This window comes from Rhododendron vialii, chromosome 11a, assembly GCF_030253575.1.
Source record: "Rhododendron vialii isolate Sample 1 chromosome 11a, ASM3025357v1".
NCBI classification, from domain to species: domain Eukaryota; kingdom Viridiplantae; phylum Streptophyta; class Magnoliopsida; order Ericales; family Ericaceae; genus Rhododendron; species Rhododendron vialii.
Window position 1 is genome coordinate 32,331,613 of NC_080567.1, and position 16,244 is coordinate 32,347,856.

Sequence of the window (16,244 nt, forward strand, 5' to 3'; positions counted from 1 at the left end):
GTTTATCTGGCGTTACCTAACGTCATATGGGATGTGTAGGTGGAGTCTTGTGACGATAATATTGTTTTTGATTGGGATGGTTTTTGATGATATAATCATATATAATGTATTACGTGGAGGTGTAGTTTATGGCTTCATGCTACGTGCAAGATGAGAAAATTATGAGTTCAAAAAAGAATTATGAAAAAAGTATAGGAAATTGTAGCCTTAGTCCCTCTATCTTTTTTATATTCTTTTTATGGCAGACTGTATTTATAGACGTCCAAACATGAAAATCTCTTATCCAACCTAGCAAATCGATGCTACAATAGCATGGAGATTTTCCCAGTAGCAGCGATTCCTGATGTCCTGTATACGTGGCAGACTATGGAGGTTTCTACGTTTCCGTTCGTTTAAGAGTTTTAGATTTTGAATTCTAATCATTATTATATTTCTCTTTAATCATTATTTTCATTTTTCTCTCTATCTCTCTCCAATCATTACCCCTATTTTCAATCATTAATCTATTTTTCTTTATACTCAATATCTACAAATTTAAAATCCCAAAACGGAGAGGGTCGCAATACCAAATTTAAAAAGTCTCTTCTTGTTCCTTAAATGTTGTTCTATTAACCTAATAATCACTCTTTACGTCATCTCATCTTTTAGGTAATCCCAACAAAAGCTATATTATTTTTAACGTTCTCTCAAATAAAAGATGGAAATTGATTTTGACACTTCACATTTGATCATTGGCATTTTACTTTTTGTCTTTTTCTTATTTGAAATTACAACACTATACTTTAAAGCGGATGAACACTAACAAAATAAAGGATAATTTGATAATTTCACATAGAATAAAGACAAAAAGTGAAGTGTCAGTGGTTAAATATGAAGTGTCAAAATTACTTTTTTATCTAAAGATTTCCATGTAACAAAAGAATTCAATTTCTTCCAAGTCTGGAAAACAAACCCAACGTAGAAGAGCGGTAGGCTCATTCCAAAAACTTATTTGAGTTTATTCTCAATTAAACGAATTAGCCACGAAATAAAACTAATGGAGAATCTTAGAATCCTAAAGGCAGAATCTACAACGTGATGAGATGTGAATCTTGTTAATTAGTCAGAAATTTGAAATATTTCTTATATATGCTTCGGGTCTTTGGAGGGAGATTCACCTGATATTAGTTGAAGGGGATGAATCATCCAACGAATGTTCTCATGATATAACGTTAAACAGGTAAATCAAAAGATGGTAAAAAATGAGAGATACCTAAACTATGTTGATTCCCAAATACTTTGGCTACCTGGACAGATTAAACGTGCACATTTTTGTTCGCTTACTATTTTTTTTTTTCTCAGCAAAAGGAAATTTTATAGAGCTCGAAAGGATACATCGGGAGCAAGGATGGGATCAGGGGGGGTCTAGTAGCGGCGACCGCCACGACAAAAATTTTAAAAAATGCAATTATTATATGTAAAAAAAAATTTATGCCCAACTTATATAGTCTCGCCACCACTAAATTTTTTTAGTATATATTTCGCCACTGCTAGGGTAAAATCATGGTTCCGTCCTTGATCGGGAGGAAAGGCTGAGGAGCACAGATGCTCTACTCAACCGGAGGAGGGGGAAACGTAAATCATCCAGCTCGAAGTTGAATGATAAACGCCAAAACATATTACAATTTTAGCAAACGGATACCATCTTGAAACATTTTAAAGTCCTCCACAGAGTACAACCTAATATTGAATCTAACTTTGATCCAGCAAAAGGAAACATTTATGTTCGCTTATTAATTTTGAGAAAAAAATTTACTCTCTACACAGTTTTCAATAATTTTTTTTATCTATCTCTCTCCACTTATTACCACTGATTGCATAAAAAAAAAATTCTCAAAACTCATAACCAAACAAAGAAATCATTATGTCTTTCGTGGAGAAATCAGGAAAGTACTATTAGTTTTGGCGAGCTGCACACTCTTAGAAGCTGCCACTTCTATTGGACAGCAGGAATTCCACCATCTTTTGAAATTCTTTGGTTGAAACTCCCCCAATAAATTTCAACTCCTTCCTTTGGAGATCGATGAGTATAGCCTTCTGCTTTTACGCATACATTTTGTCATTGGGGGATTTTCAAAATGCTATTGGAGATTGTTGTAGCATTTTGATTTCTAAAGTGCATTTTGTGTACTTGCCAATTCTTGAAAAACTTGATTTCCGTTCTTACTTTTTACCACCTAAGCTCTCATTCTTGTTTTTATTCATGTAAATTTATCTTATAGTCCTTTTATGTTTGAGAAGACGGCAATTGAATAGTAGCAGAATCACGATTTATCGTACGAGATGTCAAGTTCGAGTCTTCTCCACTTCTCTACAATACCAATTTTAATGAATGTTCATTGTTGTGTGCCTAAAAAGAGATAATCAATTCAGAAAAGTTAATGAATTGATGAGTTTTTTTGGCTAAGTACGAATTAAAGGGATATAGGGTCTAATTATGGACGCGGGGGCTCTGCTGCCCAGGGGTGGGCAGCAGCCCCTGCCCACACTCACACATACTCACACACGGCACCGTTTCGTTAAAGGAAAAAAAAAAACTCTTCCGCTTGCAATCCTAAGGAGCAGAAACGTGATTATAAGAGCCTTAGAGTTAAAATTTAATTATGTCTCTTTAGAATAATATGATCAGAATAATAAGATCTTCACGTCAATTCAAACGGATTGAAAATTGGAGCACTTAATTTTTTAATCATATTTTTTAATATATAAACGGTCTAAAAAATTAAGTGTGTCACTTTTTAATTCGTTTGAACAAGTACGAATATCTTATTATTTTAATCATATTATTTTAAAGAGATATAATTAACTTTTGTCTATAGGACTCTCATAATCACGTTTCTGATCTACAGGATCTTAAATAAAGAGCAGATACTTAATTATGAGAGTCCTAGAGACAAAAATTAATTATATCTCTTTAAAATAATATGATTAGAATAATAAGATATTCGTACTTGTTCAAACGAATTAAAAAGTGGCACACTTAATTTTTTAGACCGTTTATATATTAAAAAATATGATTAAAAAATTAAGTGCTCCAATTTTCAATCCGTTTGAATTGACGTGAAGATCTTATTATTCTGATCATATTATTCTAAAGAGACATAATTAAATTTTAACTCTAAGGCTCTCATAATCACGTTTCTGCTCCTTAGGATTGCAAGCGGAAGAGTTTTTTTTTTTTCTTTAACGAAACGGTGCCGTAACGGTGCCGTGTGTGAGTGTGTGTGAGTGTGGGCAGGGGCTGCTGCCCACCCCTGGGCAGCAGAGCCCCCGCGTCCGTCTAATTATACTCTGGATGTGTAGAAATATGAAAGGACAAAGTATTACTCATGTCCACATCAAAAATCCGGTGATTGGATACCGTTTGATATGATTTCAATATGCATTAGGCTTGTAACTCGTTGGGCAGAATTATCTGAAATGTAAAGCATTTAAGGGTCGTTCCGCTATCTTTTTAAACTTTTTTTTTTAAAAAGAAAGTAATTTTAAAACTCAAATATAAAGAAAATGGAAAATAATTTTTCGAATTTTTTTTGCACCGTTTAAAAGATCTCAATGAAATCTATCAAATAAAATTCATATTGGTAAAAAAATTATTTACATAAGTACATGATTTTTTAACTTGAAATTACCTTCATTTTCAAAAAGTACTTTTTCAAGAAAACTGGAACGGATCGTAAAAATCCTGTCACACAATATCCAATCAACTTAATTTAAAAACTTAACGCATTTAAAAATCACGCTGATCAGATGTCGTATGAATTTGATCAATGTTTTCGTCGAATTTTAATAAATAAACGGTTTCGATCATTGTTACAAGCTCTTAAAGAGCCCAAAAATAGCCCAAACTGAACCGCACCGGACCGGAGAAAGGTAAACAAAACTGGAGAGGAGCTCTTTGCCCCTGATCCTAATTATTTGAAGTGTTTTCGTTAAGACAATGACAGGAGCAGCAAAGGTCGCGATGAGGTCCCGTAAGTTACCAATATACCTATGCCAGTCCACGAAGGCTCTCCTGTCCCCACGCACAGGGAGAAGAGGAGGAAGATGGAGAGAAACGATGATGAGATCGGAACGGCAAACGGGAAAGCAGAAACACCAACAGAGGGAGATTCCTCCTCCACCCCGAACGACGGTTCGATTGCTGGCTTCGAATCTCTCAACCGCCTCCTCTGCGCTTCCCTCAGTCCCCAAGTTTTCCAGGTTTACCTCTCTCTCTCTCTCTCTCTGATATTGGATCAGTGCTGAGTTTGGATTTTCAGAATATGGGTACCAACTTGCATATTCAGGTGATCGTAGTTATGATTTAGTTGGAAGACTAAGAGTATGAGTTTTTAATAAATGGGAGCTAAATTAAGCTCTGTTTATGGGTTATAACAAGTATTGCCCTTGGATCATAATACCTTTGTTGTTATGTGAGGAATCTTTTGCTATTGTAGAGGGTAATTGAGGTGGGTCATTCAAGATCGAAGTTGATTTGCTTTAGAGGAAAATGATATCAAAAGAACTTCTATGGAACCGTTTAATACGATTCAGTATCCGTGGTATTCTCTTGCGTCTCGTATGGAACAACCCCTTTTTGCTTTGTAGTTACTATGTTGTTTCGTTCACTAGCATTTTCGTGAGGGAAAAAGAGAAAGGGATTTGCTTAGAACAATCCATGGTTTGGTGGAGTGTTTTTCCCCTTCCCCTACTAGTTCCATATAGCGTGAATTGCCAACTTCCGAATGAAGCTTTAGTCTTGGCGGAGACGTTGCATTGGAAGACCATATATTCAACTGGTGGCAGTTTTGAGAAGGAAGTCTTGAGTTTGTTACTCCCTCTGTCCCAAAAAGATTCTCCAGTCCGCAAAATGTGAACTCTGTAATAATATATTTTTTCACAAAAAGTTCAAACGTTTTCCGATAAAATAAAAGAACTCATTGATATTTAGCACCGAGCGGCAGAAAGATTGAATTTTTTTCGACACCTAGCAGCGAAAAGATTGGATTTTTTTCGACAAAGACACATTATTTTTAAGTTCTCGTTTTGCAGACTAGACAATCTTTTTAGGATAGAGGTAGTATAAAATTACTCAGTTTGTAATTCCAGAAATTTATACAGGAACTGTTATTTTAGGAAATGTTCGAAGAGTTAATCTATTACTTTTGGGATTGTTTCAAAAGAGTAAAGTGATGTTCCTCTTGGTTTGTGATATTCCCAGAGGCTATCCATGATGAGGAACGCTGCAAGGTTTTTAGTTTGAGTCTGGTAATGATTGGATGCATGCAGGCACCATTCTTCATAACTTCCTCTTTCACGTATTTGCTTCCCCTTGCAGTTAGTCTTTTTGTGTGAAATTTAGACTTTTTTGAAGCATTCGCAGAGTTTTTCTTTTCTTTTCAAACTGATTGTTCACTTGCAGCTTTCCTGGTTTTTCTACCAAAATTACGAGGAATGGCCTGACAGTATAATATGTATTTTACCAGGAAGTCAAGCGATTGCTTTTGGGACTGAATTGTGGAAGAGCAGTTGAACCCATCAATGTCCCTGACCCTGCCAAAGCTCTGTCTGCAAAGCATGATTTTGATCTCCAGGTATGTAATTCTATTATCTTGTCATAATATTTGGAGATTTGAGGAGAGGTGGAAGATACATGGCAAACACCGCATATCAGTTATTAGGTACTATGGTTTAAGAATCAATTTGAAGGATTAAACTCCCTCAGCAATACTTGACCAGCTCCCTGTTGTAGCACTGACCGTCTGGACCGTCTGAACCACAAACTAGCAGGGCTACTTCCTACTTGGACATTCCATGGAAGTGCTAATCCAAACTAGTTGATACTGCATTCATTCAGTCCTCAATGTCACTCCTCTTTGTATTTATGTTGTGAGAAAGAATTGATTAACAAATGGACTATTTTAAAGATATATGACATGACATGTCCAGTTTTCACTTTGATAGAAGAAAAAGCTGATATGATATTGATGTCACATTGTTTGGAACCTAAACAACTGATGAACAAGTAATCAGTCAACTGTCTGATGTCTTTAGTTAGGATGGGTTTATAAACCTGCATGTATATACTTGGCACCTGTCATTCCTTGGATGCAGACTTTTCACTGTTTGGTTCACATATTTTTTCCGGGCCTTGGTTGGCCTTATGAACATATGGTCTTCTTGGAATTTTGTTCACTTCTTATTGGGTTCGTTCTGACTTGTCACTTCTTAAAAACCAAAATACAAAAGAAAATACTTCTTCCATTGTCGTGTAGAATTACTTATAAGTGAACGAGAACATTACTCTGCACTGTATCAGAGAATATTACTGATGACATGACGGCTCCTTTTTTAACCTTCCACGAGAATTGAGGGAACTAGGATCACACTTGGTCTGCTACTCTGTTGGCAATTTCCATTGGATGTGATTTAGTTTTAAGTACTGTAGGGTTCAGTGTGTATTCTCTCCAGTGACCACATAAATTTATATCTCAACCGTGGTCATGAATCATGATGCTATCTTGGTTGTTCTATAGGTCATCTTTATATCTGTTGCAGGCGTTCTGCTTTCATGCTGACAAGGAAGTACTAAGGGGACCTCAAACAGTCAGGGTTGGTCTAATTCAGAACTCCATTGCTCTTCCAACCACTGCACCCTTTTTGGACCAAAAGAGAGCCATATTTGAAAAGCTGAGGCCCATAATTGATGCAGCAGGTGCCGCAGGAGTCAATATTTTATGCTTGCAAGTGAGTCATAGCACGAGCATTACAATTGTCAGAAATTAATTTTCCCGTCAAATTTTGAGGAAGTGACTAGTTTTGTTGTCATTCAAAATACAGGAAGCATGGACGATGCCATTTGCCTTTTGTACTCGTGAGAAGAGATGGTGTGAATTCGCAGAGCCTGTCGATGGAGAATCAACACAGTTTATTCAGGATCTTGCCAGGAAATATAACATGGTTATAATAAGTCCGATTCTTGAGAGGGATGTGAAACATGGAGAGACTCTTTGGAACACTGCTGTAATTATTGGAAATCGAGGCAATATAATTGGCAAGCATAGGAAGGTAGATACAATACCTTACGGCTTCATTTTCGTGCCGTTTTGTTTAATATTTGGTGTTTAAATAATAATTACCTTCAAATGTGACAGAACCATATTCCTAGAGTTGGGGACTTCAATGAGAGCACATATTATATGGAAGGAAACACTGGACATCCTGTGTTCGAGACAGCTTATGGAAAGATTGCTGTTAACATTTGTTATGGGAGGCACCATCCCCTGAATTGGTTGGCTTTCGGCTTAAATGGTGCTGAGATTGTTTTCAATCCATCTGCTACTGTTGGTGAACTCAGCGAACCAATGTGGCCCATTGAGGTTTCCCTTTTCTCATTCTCTATTAACGGTCATTTGCTCCTATTTCATCAATGCATGCTTGAGTCTCTTGTTCTTGCTTAATAGAAAGTGCTTGCATTCAGATTTTCTTTTGTCCTAACTGTTAAGGTGTAAGACAGTTTAGAACGTGAAACAGTTGAGGACTTGGTGTCCGATTTCGTAGGGAAATTCTAGTTGGAAAATGCTCCATTTTTTGCTGGTTCTTTGGTTATTCTCCTTGTTGTTACTTGCTTTAGTTGTAATACCATGTAATTGTGGTTTGCAGCCATTCAATCTATAGTATTCTTGATATTTTGAAATAGATATTCTGAACTGATTTGTGGTGGTTTATTTTACAGGCTCGTAATGCTGCAATAGCAAATAGTTACTTTGTTGCGTCAATCAATCGCGTTGGAACCGAGATCTTCCCAAACCCATTCACTTCAGGTGATGGGAAACCTCAGCATGCAGATTTTGGGCATTTCTATGGATCCAGTCATTTTTCAGCACCAGATTCTTCCTGCACACCATCTCTGTCGCGCTACAGGGATGGCTTGATTATATCAGACATGGATCTCAACCTCTGTAGGCAGCTGAAAGATAAGTGGGGGTTCCGAATGACTGCCCGATATGAGTTGTATGCTGATATGCTTTCGCGTTATGTTCAGCCAGACTTTGAGCCCCAAGTCATTGCTGATCCCTTGTTACATAAGTAACTTATTCTTAAGTTTCAAGTGTACGTATTTTGAACCTGAAACCATTGATGAAAATCTGGAACTGCTGGTCTCTTAAATAATGTGTAAAAATAAATGGCTGTTGTTTGTGGTTCTACTTCTACAGAAACTGCATCACTTACAATTTGTGTTTCAATTTCTTGGCTTTGACTTATGGAGAAATAGCTAGAATGAAGAGATTATTCACCGTGTGGTAGAGCACTGAGCTTGGCTGAATCAAGATGGTTGTTGACCCAAATTAGTAACACACAATAAAGGGAAAAAACACACACGATAAAGGACATAACGAGATGTGGTGATTTCTCTTAACCTGTTAGATTTTATTCATCCAAAATCAAGATATCTTATAATCGAAAGCTAAAATGAGCCTTCAAAAAAATCTGAAATGATGAATAAAATGGATTGGTCCATTCAGAGACACTTGCTCCACTTCTATTCATTGTGAAGATCTCCATTTCCAAATGAGTTGAGCACAGCCTTCCTGCTACTTTGTTTGCATGTTCAACTCGAGACCTCTCATCAGTCATCTCAGTATATTATGTTTGGGATTGACTTGCACTAGTTTGGATGGAAAGCTTGTCAATCTCACAGAATTTGTTGAAGTTATACCCAGCAGTGCATGCTTGTATGTGGAGTATATTTTTTGATTTTTTCTTGTCAAGTAAATCACTTGCCTTATCGTTTCCATCTATTTTAAGCTCTGCTTGCATATTTGCTTGCAACCAAACCATAATAATGCTAGTAAGAATCTGTGTGTCTACCTTCATTTCGTACAATCTATCCACTATTGCCATCTGTATGTAATATTTGGAGCGTCTTACGACATTGAGAATGGTGTTTTTATTCTAGAAACTGCAATTTATTCCCCAGTTTCCGTATAGCGGAAAGGTGACATTTAGAAACTAGGTTTTCTTACCTACGTACAACAGAATTTAGTGCAAGCAGTGTCCGTTCCCCACATTCAGGTTTGTGTTGTACTGATTTTCTTCTCATTCCTCACGCAGTGACTCATGCATGTTGGTGTGCAACAATTACTAGACTTAATCGCATGTATCTTCTTGTATACCTCTGCTAATTCTACTTCTTTTTTAAATAGAGCATACAAAATGGTCCATTGTGGACCCTTCTTCCTCTTATCATTCATAATTCATTTCAAATTTAAAGGAAATGGTTGCCTCTGAAAGCATGTGCATTGTGATGCCCTATATATAGCTTAACTTTTTATTCCTGATCAGTCCATAGAATTAAAGCTTTGAATGATCCATTGATCTTGAATGGTTAGGACATCCTGAGATTACGTGTTTTGGATATTTGTTAGCTGATATGGCTTAATTCTTTGCTGAAACTTATGTTTATGGATAGGGAGAACTCTTTGTATGGAGAGGGGGATGAAGCTAAAGAACTTTGACCACACACTAGAAACCAGATAACCATAGGTACAGGTTTCTAGTTTCCAGATTCTACCATGATTAACACGTCACAAACTTCTGAAAGACGACTACGGGAGCCTTGTGTCACGCTGTCTTTGACATTATTCTCATCATAACTGCTATATCTATCTAAAGACTGAAAGCCATTATATGACACTATTGACCACAAACTCTTTTAGACACGAGACCGTAAGGCTTGAAGCACTGGTACATCATGGCTTTTCTGGTGCACCGAAGGACACTTCTCTAGCTATTTTTGCTCCTCTTCCTTTAGCCATGTATAGACCTACATGGTGCATCAGCTCCTGCAAGAAGCATAGCAATACAATTTAGAGCACTTCTAGTTAGCTTATTGAATGAAGCGTATTAATCAGGCGGTTATACATACGTGCATGTGCATGTGCATGTGCAGGTATTATGTATATGTTATGATCCTTCAATTGCGCAGATAAGTGCGTATGGTAGGAACCAGTTCTATTAGCAACTGCTTGTATCTCGAGGTCTGTGTGCTTTAATTACCTGAGGGTGAGCTATGTCGTCTTTGGTGTTTCTAGCAACAGAAACTGGGAAATCAAACGTGGCGCAGCCACGAGAATACACGACTACATCCTCCAAAGGGCTGAGAAAACCTCGGTTTCTGGCCGATAATGTTGAGCAAACAAAGTCCAGGACGCAGATATCTGTGCATATTCCTACCACCAATAACTGTGCAACAATTTCTCAGTTATTCTTGCTGTGTAATAAATATTCTTACGTGTCCGAACTGCGATAAAATAGGAGAGACTTGAAGTGATGGCAAGTGTTCATCAAGGCTGGTGAATCTATATCACTCTACCAATGGAAAGTACTTACTGTTTTTATCTGGTTAGTTTTCACCCAATCTACAAACACATTGGACCCATCCTCCTCCATCGAACCTAGATATCCATCGTAGCAATCTTTCCGCCTGATTGTTACATTTGGTTCTCTCTCCAACCACTGCAGAGCTGCATACATAGAGAAGACATGATTAATTGCTGTCTCAATGTTTTCTAGACAAGAATTGGATCATAGAATGAAGGCAGCACACACAGAGAGAGAGAGAGAGAGAGAGAGAGAGAGAGAGAGAGAGAGAGAGAGAGAGAACCAGGAACCAAATTGGATTCATCTGTGCCAGTGATACAGTGAGGGGGATAGGGGTGTTCCAGTTTATCTGGATGGTGGGAGTCCAGAAATGCCATGATAGGCCATTCATTGTCACAGAAAACAGTGGCCAGCCTTGATGATTCAATGATCATCTCCGATATCTGTCTGTTGGGCTCTCGGGGTGCCTAAATAAAAAAAAGAAAACCCCAAAGAAGAACACAAACTCAGAAAGAAGAAAAAAAAACTAACCATGACCATTTAATTGGGAATTAGGAAAAACCAGATTTCCAGCTCCAACGGTGCAGAAGCCATTGATGATGTCGACGAGAACTAAGCCGGTCTTAACATCTTCGGAAAAGACTACTGATTCTTCCTCAAATGGGATTTCATTCTTCAGAAGATCAACTTTCTGCAACACCATCTTTCAAAGAGACCACAAAACAACTGAAACCAGCAATTAATTAACTGACGAAGATGGAGCTGGATTTCACAAGGGTGCCTCAAGGCATACGGGGTAACATCCCTCTTTAATGTCACTCAGTTCTTTCTAACCAAAATTCTATCACGGAGACAAGACATAGATACTTATCCAGCCTGTCCAGTGTTGTTTATCTGTTTCGAAATTTCTGTTTAGACAAGTCAAAACTTTGTGATGAGGAAATTTCCTCCGTCAATATCAGAGATCCGGTAGCTCTGTTATCGTTTTTCAAACTCTAATAGTGAATAGTCATGTACTCATCTTGTCCCGTCGTTTTCTCCAACAAGATAAATACATGACTGACCAATTGCCATATTGGTCAAAATTTCCTGAGATGAAGGTATTAGACTTACATAACAAGATAAAGGTCTTACCAGAATGATGAAATTCCTAGTACCCAAAAAAAAAAAATATATATATATATATATATTGTATAAAACAAATGATGAAATTCCAAATTACAAAACAAATGGCCTTATTTGATTGAGCCCGATTGTGGATTTTTTATGTCATCCATATCATTTCACACATGAATTTAAGCTATTTGTGGGATTCAAATCTAAAACATACTCCACTAACACTCAGCTCACAAGTGACTGGTTTTTTCTTGATCTTATCTGGTAGGCCAAGGGATGGATACAAGCCAAGAGAGGCACTAGCCATACCTGATCACAATTTGGACTTTATTATAGTGGTCATGACTTTTTTGAGTTTTTTTCCTCTAGCAATTTTGACGTTTTGTGGCTTTTGTCTAAAGGGAAATCTCTTCACGGAACATACTTTAGACTGGTTGGCCCCAAGGAAAAGAAAAGAAAAGATTAAAGGTTTAAAGCCTTATCTGCTTATGTACCAAAAAAAAAAAAGAAGCCTTATCTACTTTTACTCAGGTTTCAATTACGTCCTCAACAATATTTTTATTTCAATTTCGTCCTTGATTTATCGATTCGGTTCCAATGTTGACCTTACCACTAACTCCTTGACGGTTTTTGTCTACGTCGCAAATGGCCATGACGTGGATCACACGTGGAAAGCAACTGACAGCTGACTTCGAACTTGGATGGACACCTCATTGCTCCCTCACCCTCCCCATCACGTGACTGATCCACCTCATTTATAGGGATAAACTGAACATCTGGAAATCCCAACAGCACTATCCGTTAAAACCTTCCTCATCCTCGATTCAACTTACAAACAATCCAAGGTTCCAAGAAAACCACAATCCTCCCCAAATTCACATTTTCCTTTCTAATTTCCCGGGAAAATACAATCCTCATCCCTCTCAGATGACACCAATTTCCACAACCGAAAACCCAACACACCCCCATCATCTCATCAGCTGAGGAAAACCCATAATGCAATCAACAGTCACACTCTCAATTCCGACTAACTCCAATCTTTCCCGCCTTTTTCAGAGAAACCCACATATTTTCCCGCCCAAAAAAAGGGTTTTCGTTGAAGGTTACAGCATTTGCGGGCCAAGCATGGCTTCCTCTATTGGAGGGTTTAGGGTTGGTTCACAAATGGGCGGTGGTGGTGAAAGCGGGTTTTGTACATTGATGGAGTATGTGGGAAAAGGAAGGGCAGATGTGGGTGATGACTTGGTGGTTCTGTTTGCTCATTTACAGTATGCTGCCAAGAGAATTGCATCCCTTGTGGCTTCTCCTTTCAATTCTAGTCTAGGGAAGCAGGCCGGTATTGGTGGTGGTGGTGGTGGTGGTGGTAGCGGTGGTGGGTCTGATAGAGATGCCCCTAAGCCGCTTGATATCGTCTCAGTGTGTTTACTATTACCAACTTTGTGAATTTTGATTGACTTTCCGTACGTACATGTATGATGTATCCATAGTTAGTGTGTGTATGTATTGTCTGTGAGGTTTGTTTACTATTACACACTGTGAATTTTGATTGATTTTCCATACATAGGCCTTTATTGGTAATGTTTAGATAGAGTAGTCTGTGAGGTTTGTTTAATATCACCCACTTTGTGAATTTTGATTGACCTTCCATCCATGCGGGTATCCATCGTTAATATGGGTAGATACTAGTATGTTGAACACTCTACTGGTAGGATTATTCACATCCTATACTTGTGAGTTTGAAGATTCTGCAAGTGGAAGTAATATGGGTTTTGTTGTCTTATAGGATATATGTAGGATAAGATTAGAAGACATGGCATAAATTGTAGGGTGGACCGGGTTACTCAATTGGAGGAAATTTGCGTTTTATATTTCCTTCCGATTTGAGCTAAATTTGTATCTTCTTTTGAAAGCGAACTTATGATGTTCTTTGATAGTTCGATTATGAACACATACTTATCTGATTTCTGCATTGCTGATACTGTATTGCAATACTTCTAGGTACTCTCCCTTTGAACTGCTAGATTGAACTGAGAATTACTATGATTCGCATTAATTTTTTTGTGCAGAATGAGATCATTCTGTCCTCTTTGCGGAATTCCGGTAAAGTTGCTGTAATGGCTTCAGAAGAAGATGACGAGCCAATCTGGTTAACTGATAGTGGCCCATTTGTGGTGGTCACAGATCCTCTAGATGGGTCGCGGAATATAGACGCTTCCATTCCCACCGGAACTATTTTTGGAATTTACAAACGACTTGTAGAAATAGATCATCTGCCTGTGGAGGAGAAAGCAGTGCTTAATTCACTCCAGAGTGGCACCAGGCTTATAGCTGCTGGCTATGTTCTCTATTCATCCGCCACTATCCTCTGCACCAGCTTTGGTTCAGGAACACATGCATTCACTCTGGACCATTCAACGGGAGACTTCATTCTCACACATCCAAGCATTAAAGTTCCTCCTCGAGGTAATATACACAAGTTTCAATGTGTTAATAAAATGACACTTCTAAAGATCCTTGGAACTGGAATGATAGTAATGAACTTATGATGGAAGTGACCTTTCTATGTGCAAACTTTTTATGGACCGGTACAGTTAAGTGTACGATGTAAAATATTAGATAAATGATTAAATGTATGACAGTAAATTTACTTAAATCTTGGTCTGGAATTAAAGAAAGATGTAGATGAGGTAACTTGAGAAAAGAATAATGGTTCAGATGGAACCTTCGCTTCTACTGTAGATTTATATGATTGGAAGATTTTTCTTTGCTTGTCTCTACTGCTGAACTTAATTTGTGGGTTTTACTTCCCTGGAAACTCATATGCAGATGTCTCCAGTTCCCTTGTGGACTAGAAAGATTCTATATTTATTCACATCGATGCTTGGAACTAAAAGTTTTTCTGAGATCATAGTGATTCAATGGTATCCCTGTTAGTATTTCATTGCTGATGGCAGTCCAAGAAAACGAATACTTGTGAAGTCTCTTTTAAATCATTTTGATCTTTTTTTTATGTTAGATGCATTGATTTGTCAGGACAAATCTATTCTGTAAATGATGCACGCTATTTTGACTGGCCTGATGGTTTAAAGCGATATATTGACACCATGAGACAAGGCAAAGGTAGGTACCCTAAGAAGTACTCAGCACGTTATATATGTTCTCTTGTTGCTGATTTCCATCGGACTCTCATGTATGGTGGAGTGGCAATGAATCCGAGGGACCATCTTCGTCTTGTCTATGAAGCAAACCCTCTTAGTTTTCTTGTAGAACAAGCTGGGGGTAGGGGTTCTGATGGTAAAAGTAGAATCTTATCACTTCAGCCAGTCAAGCTGCATCAACGACTTCCATTGTTTTTGGGGAGTTTGGAGGATATGGAAGAGTTAGAGAGTTATGGGGATGTTCAACAGAAAGTAAATCCTGGGTATGAAGTCTAATGTTTTGTGACAGTCAGAGGTTACGATATTGCGACTTCACAAGTATGCGGTGAATGAGATGCAGATGGTTTGTGATGTAATTGCTCTCTTCTTTTTCTAAACTTTGTCAGAACCAAACGGAGTAGGACATTTTTGGGCATGAATGGCAGATGGTTTGTGATGTAATTGCTCTCTTCTTTTTCTACCTTGTTCAGAAGCTAGTTGTTCTGATGGAATTCAGTAACATCGCATTTGCAGATTGTGATGAAAACCTTGTTCAGAAGCTAGTGGTTCTGATCTGATCGAATGCCGTCAGTTGCACCATGTCACGGGCATGGCAATTTTTCCAGGTGTGATGCTTATTCGAAATCGAAACTAATAGTTGTCCTTCGCCAGTCATGTAAAGAGAGTAGTAAAGAGGATAGCAAAGGAAAGCGAAGAGTTAAACTCATTTTGAGCGTCCACGCTTAACTCAGCAAAATTCCTTCAGCAAAGTACCTAAAAAGCCAACTTTTCTAGGGTGCAGGAGTTATTTGGGTCATTACGCAGATGCACTCCATTTTATTGTCGTCATTGGAGCTTGTCGATTTCTTAGGAAACAATTGCTATACTAGTGATTATACGAAAACTCAGTAAAAATTAAGAGAAAACAACAAAAAGGACGATGCTAAAAGGACTCTTAAAAAGTTAGCACATTGGAGGCCTAAGTGTGGAACGATACTATGGGATAAAAACGTCGGGTAGCTAACACCCATTTCAAAACACAAAGTCAATTTCTTTCTCTGGATTTTGAAGGTGTGATTGTGGATTCAAGATTTGTTTTGTTTCCTGAACCATTATCTAGTCCCATGTCTATTACGTTGCTTCAGTATGACTTAAAGTTGTTCCATTTCCACCAATTTAAACCCAATCGATCTTGCAATTTGGTCTGATCATTTTCGGGAATCCTTGAGTCTCTATTTACACAATTGTTAGAATTAGTTCAGTCTCGATTTAGACACTTTAGAGCCGAGCTAAACAGAAACTTCAAAAAATGTACATTGTACTTCAGCTTTATGACAATTTAAGACTTTTATTTATCTTTCGGTTCTATTTTTATAGACTAAAAGCAATGATTGTAGAAAAGCGAAGGACTTTAAACGAAGGTTGAGTTGTTCCTAAGTTATAGTTTTCCTTTTTTTTTTTTTAAGTTTTTTCGTCTTAATTTTTTGGCTAATCATTATTCTTGATGAAAGAAATAAAAAAAGTGTAAAAACGTAAACCAAAGTTGAATGAATTTGGTAGGATAACATTGAAGACGGAAAAACATGT

General features: G+C 37.6%; 3 protein-coding genes across 4 annotated transcripts; 2 read left to right on the top strand and 1 right to left on the bottom strand.

Annotated features, from left to right (window-relative positions):
• Positions 1-3,964: 3,964 nt before the first annotated feature.
• On the top strand, positions 3,965-8,228 carry LOC131308569 (beta-ureidopropionase). Its single transcript, XM_058335512.1, has 6 exons — positions 3,965-4,242; positions 5,508-5,615; positions 6,580-6,768; positions 6,862-7,089; positions 7,176-7,400; positions 7,757-8,228. Exons 1-6 carry the CDS (start codon positions 4,033-4,035, stop codon positions 8,111-8,113), a joined length of 1,317 nt encoding a protein of 438 aa, XP_058191495.1. The 5' UTR covers positions 3,965-4,032; the 3' UTR covers positions 8,114-8,228.
• Positions 8,229-9,520: 1,292 nt separating this feature from the next.
• LOC131308571 (nicotinamidase 1-like) lies at positions 9,521-11,496 on the bottom strand. Its single transcript, XM_058335515.1, has 5 exons — positions 10,967-11,496; positions 10,688-10,871; positions 10,414-10,547; positions 10,081-10,266; positions 9,521-9,866 (listed from the first exon to the last, which is right to left on the bottom strand). Exons 1-5 carry the CDS (start codon positions 11,105-11,107, stop codon positions 9,774-9,776), a joined length of 738 nt encoding a protein of 245 aa, XP_058191498.1. The 5' UTR covers positions 11,108-11,496; the 3' UTR covers positions 9,521-9,773.
• Positions 11,497-12,152: 656 nt separating this feature from the next.
• On the top strand, positions 12,153-15,276 carry LOC131308570 (uncharacterized). Of its 2 annotated transcripts, XR_009194485.1 has the most exons (4): positions 12,153-12,936; positions 13,587-13,983; positions 14,554-15,030; positions 15,192-15,276. XR_009194485.1 is itself a non-coding variant. In XM_058335513.1 (3 exons), the coding sequence occupies exons 1-3, from the start codon at positions 12,517-12,519 to the stop codon at positions 14,952-14,954; spliced, it is 1,218 nt and encodes a 405-aa protein (XP_058191496.1). In that variant the 5' UTR covers positions 12,154-12,516; the 3' UTR covers positions 14,955-15,119. The 2 variants fall into 2 exon arrangements, 1 of the variants encoding a protein (XP_058191496.1); XM_058335513.1 differs by lacking the exon at positions 15,192-15,276 and having other exon boundaries at positions 12,154-12,936; positions 14,554-15,119.
• The last annotated feature ends 968 nt before the right edge of the window (positions 15,277-16,244 follow it).

Coding starts and splice junctions, on each gene's coding strand:
- LOC131308569 (XM_058335512.1), top strand. CDS start 4,033: ATGCCAGTCCACGAAGGCTCTCCTGTCCCCACGCACAGGGAGAAGAGG. Junction 5,616..6,579: donor AGCATGATTTTGATCTCCAG/GTATGTAATTCT, acceptor TATCTGTTGCAG/GCGTTCTGCTTTCATGCTGA. Junction 7,090..7,175: donor TAATTGGCAAGCATAGGAAG/GTAGATACAATA, acceptor CAAATGTGACAG/AACCATATTCCTAGAGTTGG.
- LOC131308571 (XM_058335515.1), bottom strand. CDS start 11,107: ATGGTGTTGCAGAAAGTTGATCTTCTGAAGAATGAAATCCCATTTGAG. Junction 10,872..10,966: donor CCGTTGGAGCTGGAAATCTG/GTTTTTCCTAAT, acceptor TTTTTTATTTAG/GCACCCCGAGAGCCCAACAG. Junction 10,267..10,413: donor AAACTAACCAGATAAAAACA/GTAAGTACTTTC, acceptor ATTGTTGCACAG/TTATTGGTGGTAGGAATATG.
- LOC131308570 (XM_058335513.1), top strand. CDS start 12,517: ATGCAATCAACAGTCACACTCTCAATTCCGACTAACTCCAATCTTTCC. Junction 12,937..13,586: donor AGCCGCTTGATATCGTCTCA/GTGTGTTTACTA, acceptor TTTTTTGTGCAG/AATGAGATCATTCTGTCCTC. Junction 13,984..14,553: donor CATTAAAGTTCCTCCTCGAG/GTAATATACACA, acceptor TTGATTTGTCAG/GACAAATCTATTCTGTAAAT.